The sequence below is a fragment of the Halichoeres trimaculatus genome, unplaced genomic scaffold (assembly GCF_033239565.1).
Source record: "Halichoeres trimaculatus isolate MK-OKI-2021-1 unplaced genomic scaffold, fHalTri1.1 fHalTri1_scaffold_19, whole genome shotgun sequence".
Taxonomy (NCBI): domain Eukaryota; kingdom Metazoa; phylum Chordata; class Actinopteri; order Labriformes; family Labridae; genus Halichoeres; species Halichoeres trimaculatus.
The window spans coordinates 3,915,568-3,935,689 of record NW_027437197.1 but is presented as its reverse complement, the minus strand read 5'-3'; the positions used below and the strand labels follow the sequence as shown (position 1 = coordinate 3,935,689).

Sequence of the window (20,122 nt, the reverse complement as noted above, 5' to 3'; positions counted from 1 at the left end):
AGTCTGTTTACTCAAACTGAACTCTGTGACCTCCTGACAGAATCTCATTGTTCCAAACCACAAATAAAAAAAGCAAACTGAGCCAGTTTGTGTGCCAGTGGGCGATCGCCTGGCCTATGGTCCGTACTGGTTCCATAAAACCTGTCAAAGTGCTCTTTGTCCACGCTGGGAGCTTTTAGGAGACAGTGGATGGAAGTGTCGGGTGGACGGTGTGTGTGTGTGAGTGTGTGTCTGGGAAGTGAAAGGGCAGCTTTCAGCATTGTTTCATGTCAGGCTTGAAGAGGAGGATTGTGGTGACACACAGAGAGAGGAAGACGGATAAAAGAAGGAACCTTTGTTTTCTGTGAAACATCATAAAAATCAGTACAGACGGTCATCCGTCCATTATTGCTTTGGTTTGACCAATCAGACGTTTCTAGGACACAGTGTTTGTTTCTGAGAAGTCGTGAGAGGAGAGCAGAGGTGGAGAGTGAGTGAGCTGGCAGGTGGGGAAGTACTGAGAGACGTCAGGGACACCGTGAAGTTTCATGTGACCGTCATCGACCAGAAATAGAAACAGTTATCAGAGATCAAGGGTCTGCAACCTGTGGCTCTGGAGCCTCAATTTTTATTTTTCTTACAGAGGGTATTGATGATTGAAGACACTGACACTAAATCAAATCACGTGTTAACTATGTAAAAAGCTGAAGATGCATCACATCTTGCAATTAAGCTTTCAATCTTTTTTAAGACTTTTGCAGGTTTTTTTTTTTTTTATTTGTGCAAATTTTTTTTCATTTTTTTTCCCAATTTTTTTAAATTTACAAGATTTTCAGTTTTTTTTTTTTGAAGATTCTGCAAATTTCAATTTTTAAAAAGTTTCTGCAATTTTGTGCAAATTATTTAAATTACTTTTATTCATTTTTTTAATTTTGCAAACTTTTGAAATTGCATTTTGTTTTTCTTAAATGTATGACATTCTGGCAAATCTATGAAATTTAAAAATAAAATGCAAATTTTATTTTTTGCAATTTTTTGAATATATATATATATATATATATATATATATATATATATATATATATATATATATATATATATATATATATATATATATATATATATATAATTTTTGAAATTTTAATTTGTTTTTCCTCAAATTTATGACATCCTGGCAAATTTTTGAAATTAAAAAAAATGAAATTTTTTGCACATTTTTTGAATTTCAATTTTTTTCCCAAAATTTTGCAGCTTATTGCAATTGTGTAAACTTTGCAAATGTATGAAATTACAAAGTTGTCAAGTTTTTAATAAATTTGAAAAGTTATAAAAAAAACTTAAATGAAATTTCACATGTACAATTTGATAAACACACACAAAAAAATCTTGTATATATATATATATATATATATATTTATATATATATATATATATATATATATATATATATATATTTTTTTTTATTATTATTATTACTTTTAGAATTTTTACCACTTCTTTGTCTTTATTGTGAAGATAAAGTAGATTTCGTGGCTCCTGAATGACTTTCATCCAGGTGAGCTGAGGAAAATTTGCTCCTATGAAAGTTAAGTTTGCAGACCCCTGTTATGATGTTCCCTCTTGTGTGTGTGACGGAAAATGTATTTACAAACATTTGAGGGAGTTTCGGCATGTGGAAAGGCAGGGATTAGTTCATTCTCTTTGATTACTTATTATTAACACTGATCTGTGTGTTTTCATGCAATGAATTCTGAATTCTGCGATGATGACTCACGTCTGATTGGTCTGTGGTTGGTTGACATTTTTAAACGGTGCAGAAACACATGAATGGAGAGAGCCCTCCATTGATAAAGAGGCCGTGGAGATAAATATGAGCACACAAACACAGACAGATTGATAAAAAGCCTCAGCGACAGAAAAGCTTTTTAATCACTGCAGCATGTTCTCCAGCCTCTGAACACGAGCACTTTGATGCAGAGAGCGCAGTTTTTATCTGATATCAAAGGAAGGATCCCATTCTGTCACCCAAACAGCTTGATTCCTCTTTTTTCTTTCATGTCACTCCTCTTTTCTCTTCCCTTATTATTCCTGCACTTTCATCCCAGCATTCCCGGCCTCTCCACACTCAAAGTGTCTGCATATCTGCATCTGTGTGTGTTTGTGGAGTGTGTTTTTGGATGTTTGTGGTTCTTATTGTGTTTGTTTACAGCTGGGATTATGTGATGCTCACTGCTAACTCGTGTGTTTGTGTCTGAGTGTGGGAGAGAGTTAATTATATGATGGTCGTATCAAGCGTGTAAATCACATCAGGGTTGGAGTAAGTGTCCACATCCCCTCAGGGACTCTCTGCATCCGTCTCTCTGTCTATAAATGGGGCGACAGCTCCGGCCTGTGAATGGCTGAGCGTGTGAGCCCGTTAGAGAGAGTTCAGGAGGAAACAGAAAGTGTGATTACACTGAGGGAGTTAAGATTCAGAGAAGAGATAGAAGAAAAGTCATGAAAACTCATTAAGATTTTCATGAAGTATGAGAGTAAAAGTTGCAGAGCAGTGTTAGATAATGAACGCTTATATTACCTGCTCATCTTGTGAAATGTCTTCACATTAAACTTGTTGATTGATAACGAGATTTGAAGCTGATTGGCTCGTGCAGGTGGTTCCTGGGTCTCAGTGCCGTGCCTCTGAGATCGTTTGGATCACTACTTTTCTGTGCAGAAGTTTGTTTCTTCCGCCACTTTTACCTGTTGTAACCTGGCTGTCTTCTTCCAGGTGGTGAAGACGGTGGGTCTGAGGGAGGTCTGGTTCTTCGGCCTGCAGTACACAGACAGTAAAGGTTACATCACGTGGCTCAAACTCAACAAGAAGGTGGGAAACATGGCACCCAACACCGCTTTCAACTCCTTTCTGTCCTTTTTGATCACTTCTGGGAATACACACCTGATCAAGACTTCAATTTTGTTTAGTTGGTCTTTATTTCATTCATGTTGTCATAGAAATACATGTACAACATTAAAAAAAAACGTATTATATTAGCCAAGATCCCTATTTAACTTTCTACTCATTCTTTCTTAAACAAGCAAAACGATCCACAAACTTAAATGCTAATTTTCACAAAACAAAAGCAAAAAAAAAAAAAGAGATTTCTTCTTATTATTGCTATCAATATATCTTTCATTTTCTTTTGCAAGTTGATGCAAGATTCTTCCCTGCATTTGTTAAAAAAGCTGTTTTGATAATATTTTTGAAAATACTGAGGAATTTGGCTCCTTAAGAGTCTCGGTCCAGCTTAATCCATAAGGTGATGCCTTTGACTGTAATTTTGCGCTCCTTTAGGGTGTGATTTTGAGACCACAGCTGAAAAAAAAAAACAGTTTTCCATTTTTTTAGTTTCAAAAACTTTTGAATATTTGCAAGAAAAAAAATAGGAGCGATAGGTGGATAGATATAAAGAAAGAAGTTGTGTATTTTATTTTTTTTTTTACAATTTAATAAAAAAAAAAAAATCTTTTGCAAAAATTTTAAATTTCAAAATTGTTTGACAGTTTTCATCTTTTCTTTAATTTTGAAGACTTTCAAACATTTAAAAAAATAAAAATAAATAAATATATGTATACATATATTTAAATGTATAAATTTGCAATTATTTCAAAAAGTTTTTTTTTTTTTTTAATTTTACAAATAAAAAAAATCTTTGCAATTATTTTAAATTTCCAATTTTTTTGACAGTTTTCATTTTTTTTTTATTTCAAAAACTTTGAATATTTGCAAAAAATAAATAATTTTCAGAACTTTTGAAATACTTGCAAATGTGTTAAAATAAAAAAAGACATCATAAGAACAATTTTCAAAAAACTTCTTGTCTAGATAATTACTCACTAGATTTTAACTATGTATATAATTTTGTAAACTTACAGTCTTTATTATGAAGATAAAGTAGATTTTGTGGCTCTGAATTAACTTTAATCCAGGTGAGCTGAGGCTAAATGGCTCCAATGAAAGTAAAGGTTGCAGACCCCTGAATGAGACCCTTCTTAAGATCCAACAGAGCAAAATGTAAATTTGTGCAATTTTTCAACTGGAGTTTAGTCTCGATCCTTCAGCTTCAGAAGTTAACTTCTTGGTGTAGTTTTTAATTTGATAATCTGATATTCTGTTTGGTGGGAGCTGAAATTAAAGTCTGTTTAATCTCAAATCAGAGGCAGAACCACTCCCTGATGTTTTATTTGCATGTTTAAATCCTTTAAAGCGTCGTTAAGGAGCAGGACTGTGTTTCTGTTTCTGCAGGTGACCCAGCAGGACGTGAAGAAGGAGAATCCTCTGCAGTTTAAATTCAGGGCAAAGTTTTTCCCTGAGGACGTCTCTGAAGAGCTGATCCAGGAGATCACACAGAAGCTCTTCTTCCTGCAGGTCCTCAAAGATCACAGTCACAGTTTTATCCTCTGCAGATGCATCCTCTCGGATTAAAGCTGTGCATGTCTTTATGTTTGTGCACTCAGAGTTTGTATACGTGCTCTCTCTGCAGGTGAAGGAGGCCATCCTGAACGATGAGAACTACTGTCCTCCAGAGACCGCCGTGCTGGTGGCCTCGTACGCTGTTCAGGCCAAATATGGAGACTACAGCAAAGACATCCACAAACCGGGATACCTGGGCTCAGACCGGCTACTGCCACAGAGGTACAGGGTTCAGAAACTGTCACGATGGGAGACAACATCTTTATCACTTAAATCATAACTGTGTGTGTGTGTGGCCTGCAGAGTCCTGGAGCAGCACAAACTGACGAAGGAGCAGTGGGAGGACAGAATACAGACCTGGCACGAGGAGCACAGAAGCATGCTCAGGTAGGATTTCTGCAGCCCTGTGTGTGTCCCATGTGTGTATGACGTGGCACAGATGTTAAAAAGTGTGTTTTGTGTGTGTGTGACCGTGTGCAGGGAAGATGCCATGATGGAGTATCTGAAGATCGCTCAGGACCTGGAGATGTACGGCGTAAACTACTTTGAAATCAAAAACAAGAAGGGCACGGAGCTGTGGCTGGGAGTCGACGCTCTGGGGCTGAACATCTACGAGCACGAAGACAAGTAACTCACACACACACTTACACACACTTAGGGTAGTGACACACTTGTGAAGTTTACTGAAGATTCATTCATCACAGTTTCGTTCCTCATGAATATTTAACACTAATGAGGAATTTCAAGATCCGCTCAGAGTGGGAGAGACTCTCTCCGATCCCTTTCTTTCTGCTGAATTATTGAACAGTTTTGACTCATTTGGAGCCGTTTAGGAGGAGGTTCAAGCAGCCGCGGCTCTGGTTTAAGGGGACCACAAGAGCTGAACAGTTTTATGCTGATTTGATCAAAATCTCATCGAAACTAAAACTGGACAAAAAAGAGGAAGAGAGGAAACCACAAGTGGAGCCTCAGTCGATGACACCGACAACACCCACTGACAGAGGACGTTACTGAGAGTCCAGGAAACAGTTAATCCACCTTAAAACATAAATGAAAGTCTTTTCAAAGTTTGGAGAAAGTTACATGTTTCAACTAAGTTTCAAACTTTCATCAAAGACAAGAAAAATGTCTTCAATAGGACGAAATGTCCATCAAATAATTCAGCGGTTTAGGAAGGATTCTCAAATCAATACGTTTTTCTGAATTTGTTAGATTGTACTAATGATTTCTTTTTTTTTTCTTTTAACTTAATTTGCAACAAAGAATTTTTTAAATGATTTTTTTATAATATTCAAAAGTTTTTTAAATTAAAAAAATTTGGAAAACTGTCAAAATTTTGAATTTAAAAAATTGAAATTGAAAAAATATTTAAAAGTTTTTCAAAATTATTAAAATTAAAACACAAAAATTGGGGAAATATATAAAAATTTTCAAAAAAAGTTATTTAATAAATTTGCATAATATATAATGTTTTTTATTAATTTAAAAAAAGTTACAAAAATTTCAACACATTCAAGAGCCACAAAATCTACTTTTTTTCACAATAAAAACAAAGTGTATAGAATTTTATACACAGTTAAAATTTAGTGAATAATTAATCTAAACAAGATTTTTAAATTTATAAAATTGTACTTATGATGTCTTGAATTTTTTTTACAGAATTTGCAACTTTTCAAAAAAGTTAAAATGTATTATTCTGCAAATATTTAAGTATTTGAAATAAAAAAAAAAGATGGAAATATGTAAAAAATTGTAAAAGAAAAAAAAATTAAATTGCAAAATATTTTAAAGTTTTTTAAATCATACAAATTATCAATGATTTCAGAAGATTTTTAGGAAATGTATGAATTTTCAAAAATAGAAAAAAAGGGTTCTCTAATAAATGTGCATAAAATTAGAAATTTTTTGAATTAACAAAAGTTAAAATAATTTCAGCACATTTTGAAATTTCAACAGTTTGCAAAGAAATGTATTTTTTAATCATCAATACCCTCTGTAAGTAAAATAAAATTATTTTATTTCAATAATATTTTTTTAAAGCTACAGGGAGCCACTGCAAAGGAGTCAAAGAGCCACATGAGGCCCCAGAGCCACAGGTTGAAGACCCTTTAAGAGAAGATTTCAGTGTTTCTGTCACAGCTCAGTCAAAACATTGAGAAGTAGATTCTGTGCTTCTTTGGTGACCTTCAAATGCATTCGCTTGTCAACAGCGCCCTCTTTTGGCGATTCATGGAAGAACAAACTCATCATGTCCGCTCACACAGAGATTTAATGTTTGGTTGAATTCTGTCAGAAAATATGATAAAGGAATGATTCATCATCCTTTAACGTCCTCTGTTTGTTTCCTCAGGTTGTCACCAAAGATCGGCTTCCCCTGGAGCGAGATCAGAAACATTTCTTTCAACGACAAAAAGTTTGTCATCAAGCCCATCGATAAAAAAGCTCCAGTAAGTGTTGAAGTGATGCCCAGAGAACGAAATTCTTAAAAACGACAATTTCTCACTCAGTGTATCCGTCTCCCTCATATCCTCCAGGACTTTGTCTTCTACGCCCCTCGGTTGAGGATCAACAAGCGCATCCTGGCGTTGTGTATGGGGAACCACGAGCTGTACATGAGGAGGAGGAAGCCCGACACCATCGAGGTGCAGCAGATGAAGGCTCAGGCCCGAGAGGAGAAGCACCACAAGCAGATGGAGAGGTAGAGGGACCTGATGATTTGTTAAATGTTCTCAGTTGTTCCAAGGAAAAGATTACAGGGAACTATTTTGGCTGATATGATTATGTTTTTCCCACAGAGCACAGCTGGAGAATGAGAAGAAGAAGCGCGAGCACGCAGAGAAGGAGAAGGAGCGGATAGAGCGGGAGAAAGACGAGCTGATCGAGAGGCTGAGGCAGATCGAGGAGCAGACGCAGAGAGCTCAGAAAGGTACGACTGCTCCTTCATCAAACTCTGAACACTCAGACTTCATGACAGGTCAAACTTTTTTTATCTTTTCTTTAAACAAAACTAAATCAACTGCAAAAAAAGAATCTTAATCAAATTTTTACACAGTACATTCAGTAAAATTGTCTTTTTAAGCTTAATATGAGCCACATTCATCTGACGAGCCCAGAAAAATGAAATGATCTTTTTTCTCTTATTCTCTCTGATCAAACAGATAAATTTCTCTCACCAAGAAAAAACTGAATGATTTTGAACAGTTTTAGTAGAGTTTATTAAAGAGCAGCTCAACTTTAGGTGCACCACTCAATACTGCCCAGTAGAGGGCGCTAAAGTCCCATAGAAGATGCTTGGTCTAGTGGAAACGCTCATAAAACACATAAAGGTACAAACTGCAAAAACGGAAAGCTGAGCAAGTGTTGTGCACATGCTGCTACACATGCGCACAAATGGGCGCTTGATCCAGTTGTAACAGGCAGCAGAACCAACCAACTCAATATAAAAGAGTCTGTCCATAGCATCTTAAAATGTCACTTTAGTAAAAGTAGCGATGGGTACAGTTTTTGTTACTTTTTTGTGATTATGTGATAAAAAATATCAGTTTGTTTAATATTAAAAAACATATATCTTTTTCAATTTAACATATCTATTCTTCACTGTATAACCTTGCAATGCTGTGTTCATGTCCAGCATCGAAAATCACCCTCTCTTCCTCTCCCTCACAGTCAAAAAGATGCATTTAGGTACCTAAACATGGTACCTTTTGATTTTATGTGAACGGTACCCAGTTCTTTCAGTACCTATAAAAGTACCTTATTCGGTTCCCATCCCCAAGTAAAAGTTAATGTATTATGATAAGAGTATAACTTTGATTAAGAGGTAATTCATGGTAATAACAGTTAACATTTACACATAAGTAAAACTCAGCATCTCCAGGAAGTGAGCCTCTTCCAAAAGAGCATCATTTATTCTGTGTACCCCTCTTCCATTAAAATTAAATCAGTAACATCTTTGTTTTCATACCTTTGGCTAGATAATGATAAGGATGCTAACTCCTCGTACGTGTCTCTCCCACTCATGAGACATCATTTTTCAAAATATCTTTCTTTTTCTTTCTGGCTGAGTCTTCTACAATGAGTTTTACCGTTCTCTGTGCATTTTTCCACACTTATTGGTGGATAAGACATCTCAAAATCAAATTTTACTGCAGACTTCTAATGGAATAATTTTTCACTTCATTTTGTAATAATCTGCAACATTTTGTAATAAAATTCTTGAATGCAGTATGTAGTGAGTTCTTACATATTACAGGCCAGAACCCCCGTTTTGAAATAAGTGATGCAATTTGTAAGAACTTATTTCATACAGCCATAAAGTTTATTGCATATCCTGTCTTAGAATTTTATTACAAAATGTGGTATTATTACATAAAGAAGTGAAAATGTAATACATTATCACTTGTTGGGGCTTTAATACATAATGTGGTGTTACATCAATCAATCAAAGTTTATTGATATAACACATTTCATACAAAGTCAGTGCTGCTCAAAGTGCTTTACATAAAGACAAATGATTGATAAATGATGTTTAAAGATATATATATACATATACATAAATACACGCACACACACATAAGTATATATACACACTCATACATAAAAAAAAGCAGTATGCCACTGTAATTGTAGTGAATGGTTCGTAGGATGTCAAGACGATTTGGAGACTAATGCACACCACAGAAGCTCAGTCAAAATGATAAAATTCATAACAACAGATACAAGAAAAAGCAAAGCAATAAAACTAAGAGAAATCTAAATAAGACACTTAAAATATATTTAAAGCAAGTACAAGTATGTTCAAATAATAAATTTCAACCTTAAATAATTAAATGAGAGAGAAATTAGAGGAAACATACCTCCGTCCATTCAATGTTTACGTTTGTGTACCTCCAATATGGCTGCACATCCAGGTAACTACTCAAACTGTGACGTCAGTGCAAACTCTCTTATGATTGACACAGTTTCAAAGTGTGTTGTGACAAACTGCAGAGCAATTATCACTGAAGACACAGACTCTGCATTATACAAAGCTCCATGAAGAAGCTCAGAGTTTTTTTTTAGCATGAACTGTTAAATAATTAACACGTTGAGTGCACGTATATTCCCTTCCTCCCTGAGTCTGTTTTCTCATGCACGATGAAACACAAGTAATATGGATTAAAAATGAATCAGATTTAATAAGGATTAATCAAAACTGACAGCAACCCTGTTATTAATCTTATTAAACATTTGAACCGCGCTAATATCAAGATATTAAAAGTGAAAGATGTGAAAATGAAGCCTGAATTATGAAGTATAAAAAAAAGGGAAGGAGCAGAAGTTGTTTGCTACCTGAAAAATGTATTAAAAAAAGTTTTGACTTGTTTTTGAGTTAGTGAAGTGACTGACAGCAGCAGATGTTTGGTTTCCAGATGTTAGAGGGTTTTTTGTCCCAGTGTGTGGGTACAAACTGAGTAAATGTTAAGCTCCCAAACCGAGTAACCCTGCACTCTTCATTTCTTAAAGGTCGTCTCATTACTGTCAGAAGAGCTCTGAGTTTGACGCTCACTCACTGTTATTTCTGACAGATAAATAGGATCAGTGGCGCCGTATAAAGGGCAGGCGAAGACGAACATGTAGGCCCGTGTGTCCGATCAAACATGCCATCTCCTGCTGCGGCTCGGGATTTGCATACAGTGGAGGAGACAGGGAGGAGCAGGAGCAGGGAGCTGAAGGCTGCGTTTTTATGCCTTGAATAAAATCTGTCCTCCACTCTAACTTAAACTCTGTTATATAAAAGTTCCACTTTATATGATGAGGTTTGAATTAAGGTTTTATTTCTAAGAGGCCCCAAAGATCAGAGAATTCAGGAGGCTAAAAAGAAGAAACATCCTTCCTCCATCGTCTCTAATCACGGTCTGAGAGGCCGAACACGATGTGTCGCTCATGTTTGTATAAAATCTGTCCCTGCAGAGCTGGAGGAGCAGACCCGCAAAGCTCTGGAGCTGGAGCAGGAGAGGAAGCGGGCGAAGGAGGAGGCTGAGCGGCTGGAGAAGGAGCGGCAGGCGGCCGAGGAGGCCAAGGCAGCGCTGGCTCAGCAGGCAGCGGACCAGATGAAGAACCAGGAGCAGCTGGTACTCACTGACACCTCCTTCTGCATTTCTTTCTCATTTTACTGAAATTTGTGAACATCTGTGTGATTAAAGGACTGTTAATAAAACACTCCACTGTTTTCACTATAACTCAGGCTCTTTTTGCTCCAACAGGCTGCAGAGTTGGCAGAGTTCACGGCCAAAATCGCTCTGCTGGAGGAGGCCAAGAGGAAAAAAGAAGATGAAGCCACTGAGTGGCAACACAAAGTAATTTTTCCTCTGTTTACAGCTCTGTTTGTTTGTAATGTTCCTTTAATTTAAAGTTTTTTTGTTTTTTTTAATCGTTTTGAATCACATATTCACAAGCATTTATACGTAATATCCATTTGTAATTTGAAAATAGAGTGATTCCTTTTTTTCATGGTTTTATAAAATTTTGCAGAGGTCAAAAAAAAAAATTAAAAGAAAATAAACAAAAGAAAAAGGAACAGAAAATGAATTTGTATGTATATATATATATATATATATATATATATATCAGAAATAATGAGAAATTAAATAATAATAAAAAATTGCTATCACAGAAGTTGAACATGTTCTGTGCAGCTTAGGTTCATGAAAATATAGTTTAGGAACATAAATATCTCAAATATTTATATAAAAAAAAGGAAAAGGGGGGGGCAAAATTTAGAAAAAGAAAATGTAAGGGGTTAGATTTTATTTATTTTTTATTTTTTTTCAGAATTGCAGGTGATTTATTTGCCTCAATGGTTTACAAAATTTGGAGCATATTTTTGTCAACTGTGTTATGGACAAAAGTTGACTTTTTAAAAAAAAAATCCATATTATACTGAATTTGGGGTTTTACAACATTTCTGTTTCAGACTACGCTCCCTAGAAATGTCCCTCATCATTTTTATCAGTTTAGACAAAATTTGAAAGAATTATGGCTCAAAAATCTCAGTAACCAGCTGACATGACAAGAAGAGACAAACCTGTCTCTACAACTCTACATTTAGTGACGCTAACACAGTCGACTTTTCCTCCATTTTTTGTCCCTTGTGCTAACTGCAGACCTTGAACATGGCACCACCTGACCTCCATCAGCTCATATTTCTGCTCCTTTTCTTCACAGTTTGGTTTTTATAACATCTATAGTAAGAAGAGCAGAAAATGTTGGTAACACAGTTGATGAACAGTTAATGCGCCCCATGTACAGATAATCATTCTGATGAAATATTGATGAGGAGGAGCTGAAACATGACACACTTTCTTCAAGGTTTCCACCAAAAAGGATGGGCCCTCAGCTGATTAGGGTCATGTGACTTTGGAGCAAACCATTGCTGATTTATAGGGTTTTTTTCAATGGGTAACACAGTTTATACAGATTTCTCAGACACACACAAAGTGAATTATTTTATCTTTGTCATGTTTTAATGGTTGTTTTAAACAAAATAATTCTGAAAATAATAAACACAAACATGTCTTCTATTGTTAGTTTTGAAGAGCAAACCAGCTCTGAGAGCCAGCTCGAGAGATTAGGATTAAAATCTCTTGTGTGTTTCAGGCTCTGTCGGCTCAAGACGACCTGGAGAAAACCAGGGAGGAGCTGAAGTCGGCCATGACGTCTCCGCCGGCCCCAGAGCACGATGAACAGGATGAAACGAACGCCGAGGCCAGCGCCGAGCTGCTCTGTGACGGCGTCAGCAGCCACCGCAGCGAAGAGGAGCGCATCACCGAGGCGCAGAAGAACGAACGCGTGAAGAAGCAGCTACAGGTAGGAACACAGGAAGCTGGGGATACGAGTGAAACAAACAAGTAGCGTCTTTGTCTGATGTGTTTTTCTCTTTTCCTTCCGTCCAGGCTCTGAGTTCAGAACTAGCCGAGGCCCGCGATGACACCAAGAAGACGCAGAACGACATGCTGCACGCCGAGAACGTCCGAGCAGGAAGGGACAAGTACAAAACCCTGCGCCAGATCCGCCAGGGCAACACCAAGCAACGCATTGATGAGTTCGAGTCCATGTGAGCCGGAGAGAGGCCAGACACGACGATGAGATGAGACAGTTAGTCTTGATGCCATGTCAACGCCTCACTTTCCTCCTAAAGCCCAAAACCTGCTGCCACCCGAGGAGCTCCTGCTCGTTTTCTACCCAGGAGACCGACCGGCTCACAGGCTTTGTAGCTTCAGCCTCGCCAAAGCTCTCCCCAGCAGTGGTTGGCCAATCACACCGTTACCTGCTTTTAGAGCTCCGCCCCCACCCGTGAAAAAAAAAGCACACATCTTTTAATACGTCAGAAAAATAGCAAGCAACATATCCTGTCGAACATGGACCTGTCCCTCCTTTAATACTGACAGTTTTACAGCTTGCATGTACGATAACCAAGCAACAACAGGACTGTTAGACTTAACGAGAGACTGAGCTGATTGGTCGATTCGTGCTTTGATTCAGCGAAATAAAAAGGGCCGTTTGTAGCTTGTTGATGTTGCCGGCGCTTGTCTGTAAAGCTTTAATATCTGTTCCTTATTTTACTTCTTTTGTCATCAGTTGATGGATTTAAATAACTTGTTTTAAAAAAGAAAACGCCTTACTGTCTCTGTTTTTTTTCCCCGTCTAGTTTTTCATTCTGTGTTGGGAAAGTTGCGTCCTGCTGGCATCGACTTCTCACCTGTTTCAGCAGCTTTCTTATCTTCAGCAGCCGTTACTTCGCCAACGCTCCCTCAGAGAGCTGTTGGCGAACACGTTTAAAACCTAAATTTGCTTGTTTTACATCCTTACTGTGCTGATTCTCTCCATCCGTATTGGTATTTGTTTAAATCTGTATTTTGCCCCACAATAAAGAATGAATTTATATTTCCAAATACGCAGCTACAGTTTTAATCTGACGAACTACAGTAAAGCTGGATTAATACATGATGTTGGGTTTGCGAAGGCCATATTTCTTTTAGCAACAAGCTACAGATTTGACATTTAATGTAACAATTCATGATTTTAAAGTTGGGTGTTTGATTCTAGATTTAAAAATCCAGTGAAACTTCTCAGCTTTTAGATACACTCAGCGTCTCATCCTTCACTGAGTCACTGCTGATGATCAAACAGGGTGAGACAAAACAAAACTAAAAAAAATAGGATCAGAAAGAGCCCACAGATAACATTTGCTCCCTGGTTGAATCACCAAGCACAAAGCAACATCTAATTTACCAGAGATATACTAAATATCTGTTTGATCCCACTGGCAACAAAAGTTGCTGCACTTTTTTGCTTGTTTGTTTGACCTTAGGGCCACCGTAGGAATCTCTCGAAACGTAGTTTGATTTGAGGGAGATATTTTAAGTTTTGAAATGGAAGAATCTTGAAAAAAATAACAAAAATAAAAGAATAGATTTTTCTACAGTTTTTTGTTTTCCTTTTTTCTAAAGATACACATGTTACATGTTCTCTGCTTAGGCTCATTAAAATAAAGTTTGGGCACATAAATAGAAATTTTAAAGAGAAGACAATTTTAAAGAGAGAAATTTTCTCAAAAAAAAAAGAGAGAAAGAGAAGGTAAATAATTTAAAAATTGCTATCACAAAAGTTTAATGTGTCTTGTGCAGCTAAGGTCCATGAAAATATAGTTAAGGAACATAAAAATCTAGGCTTAAAAAACATACAAAAAAACAAGCAAACAAAAGAAAAGCCCAAAATTTAAAAAGAAAATCTAAGGGGTTAGGCTTTATAACTTTTTTTTTTTTTTTTTGAATTTCATGTGATTTTTTTTTCCTCAAAGGTTTTAGGATTGACATATTCTGTGCCCCTAAGGTCCATAAAGATATAGTTTAGAAAAATAAACATCTAAGTCATGAAAGAAAAAAAAGAAAAAAAAAAAAAATTAAATTAAAAAAATGTAAGGGGTTAGCCTTTATAATTTTTTTTGAATTTCATGAAATTTTTTTTTTTCCTCAAAGGTTTTAGGATTGACATTCTGTGCCCCTAAGGTCCATAAAGATATAGTTTAGAAAAATAAACATCTAAGTCATGAAAGAAAGAAAGAAAATTTTTTTTTTTTTTTTTAAATTAAATTAAAAAAATGTAAGGGGTTAGCCTTTATAATTATTTTTTTTTTGAATTTCATGAATTTTTTTTTTTTCCTCGAGGGTTTTAGGATTGACATATTCTGTGCCCCTAAGGTCCATAAAGATATAGTTTAGAAAAATAAACATCTAAGTCATGAAAGAAAAAAGAAAAAAAAAAAATTAAATTAAAAAAATGTAAGGGGTTAGCCTTCATAATTTTTTTTTTGAATTTCATGAAATTTTTTTTTTTCCTCAAAGGTTTTAGGATTGACATATTCTGTGCCCCTAAGGTCCATAAAGATATAGTTTAGAAAAATAAACATCTAAGTCATGAAAGAAAGAAAGAAAGAAATTTTTTTTTTTTTTTTTAAATTGAATTAAAAAAATGTAAGGGGTTAGCCTTTATAATTTTTTTTTTTTTTTAATTTCATGAAATTTTTTTTTTTCCTCAAAGGTTTTAGGATTGACATATTCTGTGCCCCTAAGGTCCATAAAGATATAGTTTGGAAAAATAAACATCTAAGTCATGAAAGAAAAAAAAGAAAAAAAAAAAATAAATTAAAAAAATGTAAGGGGTTAGCCTTTATAATTTTTTTTTGAATTTCATGAATTTTTTTTTTTTCCTCAAAGGTTTTAGGATTGACATATTCTGTGCCCCTAAGGTCCATAAAGATATAGTTTAGAAAAATAAACATCTAAGTCATAAAACAAAGAAAGAAAAAAATTTTTTTAAATTAAATTAAAAAAATCTAAGGGGTTAGCCTTTATAATTTTTTGTTTTTTTTTTTGAATTTCATGAAATTTTTTTTTTCCTCAAAGGTTTTAGGATTGACATATTCTGTGCCCCTAAGGTCCATAAAGATATAGTTTAGAAACATAAACATCTAAGTCATGAAAGAAAGAAAGAAAAATTGTTTTTTTTAAAAAATTAAATTAAAAAAATGTAAGGGGTTAGCCTTTATAATTTTTTTTTTTTTTAATTTCATGAATTTTTTTTTTTTCCTCAAAGGTTTTAGGATTGACATATTCTGTGCCCCTAAGGTCCATAAAGATATAGTTTAGAAAAATAAACATCTATGTCATAAAAGAAAGAAAGAAAAAAATTTTTTTAAATTAAATTAAAAAAATCTAAGGGGTTAGCCTTTATAATTTTTTTTTTTTTTTTGAATTTCATGAAATTTTTTTTTTTCCTCAAAGGTTTTAGGATTGACATATTCTGTGCCCCTTAGGTCCATAAAGATATAGTTTAGAAAAATAAACATCTAAGTCATGAAAGAAAGAAAGAAAATTTTTTTTTTTTTTTTTAAATTGAATTAAAAAAATGTAAGGGGTTAGCCTTTATAATTTTTTTTTTTTTTTAATTTCATGAAATTTTTTTTTTTCCTCAAAGGTTTTAGGATTGACATATTCTGTGCCCCTAAGGTCCATAAAGATATAGTTTGGAAAAATAAACATCTAAGTCATGAAAGAAAAAAAAGAAAAAAAAAATTAAATTAAAAAAATGTAAGGGGTTAGCCTTTATAATTTTTTTTTGAATTTCATGAATTTTTTTTTTTTCCTAACAGGTTTTAGGATTGACATATTCTGTGCCCCTAAGGTCCATAAAGATATAGTTTAGAAGAATAAACATCTAAGTCATGAAAGAAAGAAAGAAAGAAAAAATTTTTTTTTTTAAATTAAATTAAAAAAATGTAAGGGGTTAGCCTTTATAATTTTTTTTGTTTTTTTAATTTCATGAAATTTTTTTTTTCCTCAAAGGTTTTAGGATTGACATATTCTGTGCCCCTAAGGTCTATAAAGATATAGTTTAGAAAAATCAACATCTAAGTCATGAAAGAAAAAAATGAAAAAAAAAAAAAAAAATTAAATTAAATAAATGTAAGGGGTTAGCCTTTATAATTTTTTTTTTTTTTTTGAATTTCATGTGATTTTTTTATTCCTCAAAGGTTTTAGGATTGACATATTCTGTGCCCCTCAGGTCCATAAAGATATAGTTTAGAAAAATAAACATCTAAGTCATGAAAGAAAGAAAAAAAAAATGTTTTTAAAAAAAAAATTAAATCAAAAAAATGTAAGGGGTTAGCCTTTATAATTTTTTTTTTTTTTAATTTCATGAAAATCTTTTTTTTCCTAACAGGTTTTAGGATTGACATTTTCTGTGCCCCTAAGGTCCATAAAGATAAAGTTTAGAAGAATAAACATCTAAGTCATGAAAGAAAGAAAGAAAGAAAAAAATTTTTTTTTTAATTAAATTAAAAAAATGTAAGGGGTTAGCCTTTATAATTTTTTTTGTTTTTTTAATTTCATGAATTTTTTTTTTTTCCTCAAAGGTTTTAGGATTGACATATTCTGTGCCCCTAAGGTCTATAAAGATATAGTTTAGAAAAATCAACATCTAAGTCATGAAAGAAAAAAATGAAAAAAAAAAAAAAAAATTAAATTAAAAAAATGTAAGGGGTTAGCCTTTATAATTTTTTTTGTTTTTTTGAATTTCATGTGATTTTTTTATTCCTCAAAGGTTTTAGGATTGACATATTCTGTGCCCCTCAGGTCCATAAAGATATAGTTTAGAAAAATAAACATCTAAGTCATGAAAGAAAGAAAAAAAAATGTTTTTAAAAAAAAATTAAATTAAAAAAATGTAAGGGGTTAGCCTTTATAATTTTTTTTTTTTTTTTGAATTCCATGTGATTTTTTTTTCCTCAAAGGTTTTAGGATTGACATATTCCGTGCCCCTAAGGTCCATAAAGATATAGTTTAGAAACATAAACATCTAAGTCATGAAAGAAAGAGAGAAAAATTGTTTTTTTTTTAAAAAATTAAATTAAAAAAATGTAAGGGGTTAGCCTTTATAATTATTATTTTTTTTGAATTTCATGAAATTTTTTTTTTTCCTCAAAGGTTTTAGGATTGACATATTCTGTGCCCCTAAGGTCCATAAAGATATAGTTTAGAAAAATCAACATCTAAGTCATGAAAGAAAGAAAGAAAATTAAAAAAAAAAAAAATTAAATTAAAAAAAAAAGTAAGGGGTTAGCCTTTATTTTCTTTCTTTTTTTTTTTTTAGAATTTCATGTGATTTTTTTTCCACAAAAATTTAAGGGTTTACATGCTCTGTGCAGTTTAGGTTCAAGAAAATATTGTTTAGGAACATAAATATCTTAGACATGTTGAAAAGAAAAAGAAAATCTCCAAAATTTTCTAAAGATAATGTAAGGGGGTTAGCTTTTATTTTTTAGAATTTTAGGTGTTTTTTTTTCCTCAAAGGTTTAAGGATTTACATATTCTGTGCTGCTAAGGTTCTTTAAAAAATAGTTTAGGAACATACATATCTAAGACATGTAAGACAAAAAAAATTAAAGGAAAATGTAAGGGGTTAGCCTTAAATGTTTTTCAGGTAATTTTTTTTTTTCAGAATTTCAGGGGGTTTTTTTTCTCAAAGGTTTAGGGATTTACATGTTCTGTGCAGCTAAGGTTCTTATAAAATAGTTTAGGAACATAAATATCTAAGACATGTAAGAAAAAAAAATTAAAAGAAAATGTAAGGGGTAAGCCTTAAATGTTTTTCACATGATTTTTTTTCTCTAAGGTTTAGGGATTTACATGTTCTGTGCCGATAAAGTTCAAGAAAATAAATTGTGGGAACGTAAATATCTAAAACATAGTGAAAAAAAATCAACTGAATAATTACAAAAAAAAAAGAGTAAGGGGTTAGCCTTTGCAGTTTTTTGTTTCTCTGTTGTTTTTTCAGATCTTTTTTAACCTTTTTTTTCTCCTTATTTCCTCAAAGATATAAAGTTTCCGTTCAGTTGAGGTGAATTTTAAGCCATGCAATAGCTTTTGTCACCATCAGAAGCTGCAAACTGAAAACAGACCAACAGATCATCATAAACTCACACATTAAAATGATGAGTGACTTGTTTCTGAGTCACTGACAGAGTTGACGGCGTTTCAAGGAAGAATCAAATCAGGAAAGTTTTAAATAGGCTGAGTTATGATGTCCTATGATGTAAAAGGGTGAGAAAAAGAAGAGGATTAATTAAATTACTTGCAAAAACAAACATCATGTCAAATCTAGTTTGGCTGCCTCAGTGCTTTTGGGAAAACACAACAAGAAATGAATCAAGAAATTAACAAACAAACAAAAAAGCTTGAGTAGAGTTTTTTTTATTGTTTTTCTTCACACATAAGAACAGACAACAATCCTCATTCAGCCAGTTTCCCAGATCCTGAAGGCTTTGTTTCAGAGTCACTGCCTAAAGCTCAGTTTGCCTCAAATATCTGAAGAGATCCATTTCAAAAAGTTAAACAAAGAGTAAAGAATATCAGATTTGACTTAGTTTTAACTGGTTTTAATGGTAAATTATGTTAAAAGTTGGTGTTTTTGGAATAAATCTCTTCATGTGAAAGCAGGACTCAGAGAAACAGCAGCAATACGGTCTTAATTTAACCATCAAATAAGAAAAGGGAGAACTCCATTAACAGCCTTTCATTTGGCTTTGGTCCTGTGGGCAGTGGCGTTTACATAAACTGTTGCAAAATTTGGCTGAAGTTAAAGCACATAAGACATAAAAGTAGGGACTAACTGGCGATGAACAGTGAAACAGTTAATACCTAAGTTTCTGTTTCTTTGAGGCAACTTTTGTGAAGACGACAAATTACAGCAAGAAAATACTCACAATATAAATTCATGAAAAAGTGTCCAGGCTGAGTTCGAAGACAGTTTAAGGCAGCAAAATGACATCGTAGAAAATGCAGAATACACCTTTACAGCTTGTTTTTTTTTTTGTTTGTTTGATTTTCTTGTTTTTCCAGCGAGCAACAAAAACTCCAGATGTTGCTTTCTGGTTACACCTTTAACTCAGCAGCACAGACTCCAACTACAATCTCTTATTGTGGAAAGACATTTAGAAAAATATCTCTGTAACAACAGCATGAACAAACACTGAATCAGGGATTAAAGATCCACAGGAATGTTAGCATCAAGTCTCGTCCCTGTCGCTAACGCTAGCACACAGTGCCAGCCGGAGAAACAAGGTGAGGGTACCTCGTCAGAAAACGGACTTTAAACTTACTGAGGACTTGTCCCTGAGGTAACACTTTTTTTTAGATCAGAGTACAGCCCTTGAGATAAAAAACATTTCAAGTAAATTTAACCAGACCATCATCCTTTGCTTAGGCGTCATATTTTTGGGGCTACATCAACAGTTTCTTATCTTTAGTCTTTCTCTTCTCTCCAGAGTTTCTCAAAGCCCCTTTTATAAATACAGGCTACTTACACAAATAATTATATTCAACATTCTTTGTGTAAATATCATATCAAACAATTCTTGTTTAAAAGTTTATATGATACAATTTGTATCAACCAAAAGAGGTGTCGTCTGGCCACAACATAGAGTGTTAACCAGGGAAGAGTTTAAGCTTTAAAAACAGTTCGTCAGAGCTTAGTCAAAGATCCCACTGGTGGAAATAACAAAGAGAAACGTTGGTTTAAACCACATCTGCAGTTAAAAGTGCTTTACATTAAGAGAAGATGACTTTGAAAATGGTTTTAAAGGAAAGGAGG

The 20,122-nt window shown here is 33.9% G+C and overlaps 1 protein-coding gene across 1 annotated transcript in view; it reads left to right on the top strand.

Moving 5' to 3' along the window:
* The window catches only part of LOC141808374 (radixin), a 45,341-nt gene extending 32,287 nt beyond the window's left edge, over positions 1-13,054 (top strand). Inside the window, exons 4-15 of the mRNA XM_074694933.1 lie at positions 2,747-2,842; positions 4,262-4,384; positions 4,500-4,651; positions 4,733-4,816; positions 4,910-5,056; positions 6,780-6,876; positions 6,964-7,127; positions 7,225-7,355; positions 10,382-10,542; positions 10,675-10,767; positions 12,068-12,277; positions 12,364-13,054. Coding sequence (XP_074551034.1) covers positions 2,747-2,842; positions 4,262-4,384; positions 4,500-4,651; positions 4,733-4,816; positions 4,910-5,056; positions 6,780-6,876; positions 6,964-7,127; positions 7,225-7,355; positions 10,382-10,542; positions 10,675-10,767; positions 12,068-12,277; positions 12,364-12,528 — 1,623 coding nt within the window. The 3' untranslated portion in view covers positions 12,529-13,054. The remainder of the gene's footprint in view (positions 1-2,746; positions 2,843-4,261; positions 4,385-4,499; positions 4,652-4,732; positions 4,817-4,909; positions 5,057-6,779; positions 6,877-6,963; positions 7,128-7,224; positions 7,356-10,381; positions 10,543-10,674; positions 10,768-12,067; positions 12,278-12,363) is intronic.
* Positions 13,055-20,122: the final 7,068 nt, after the last annotated feature.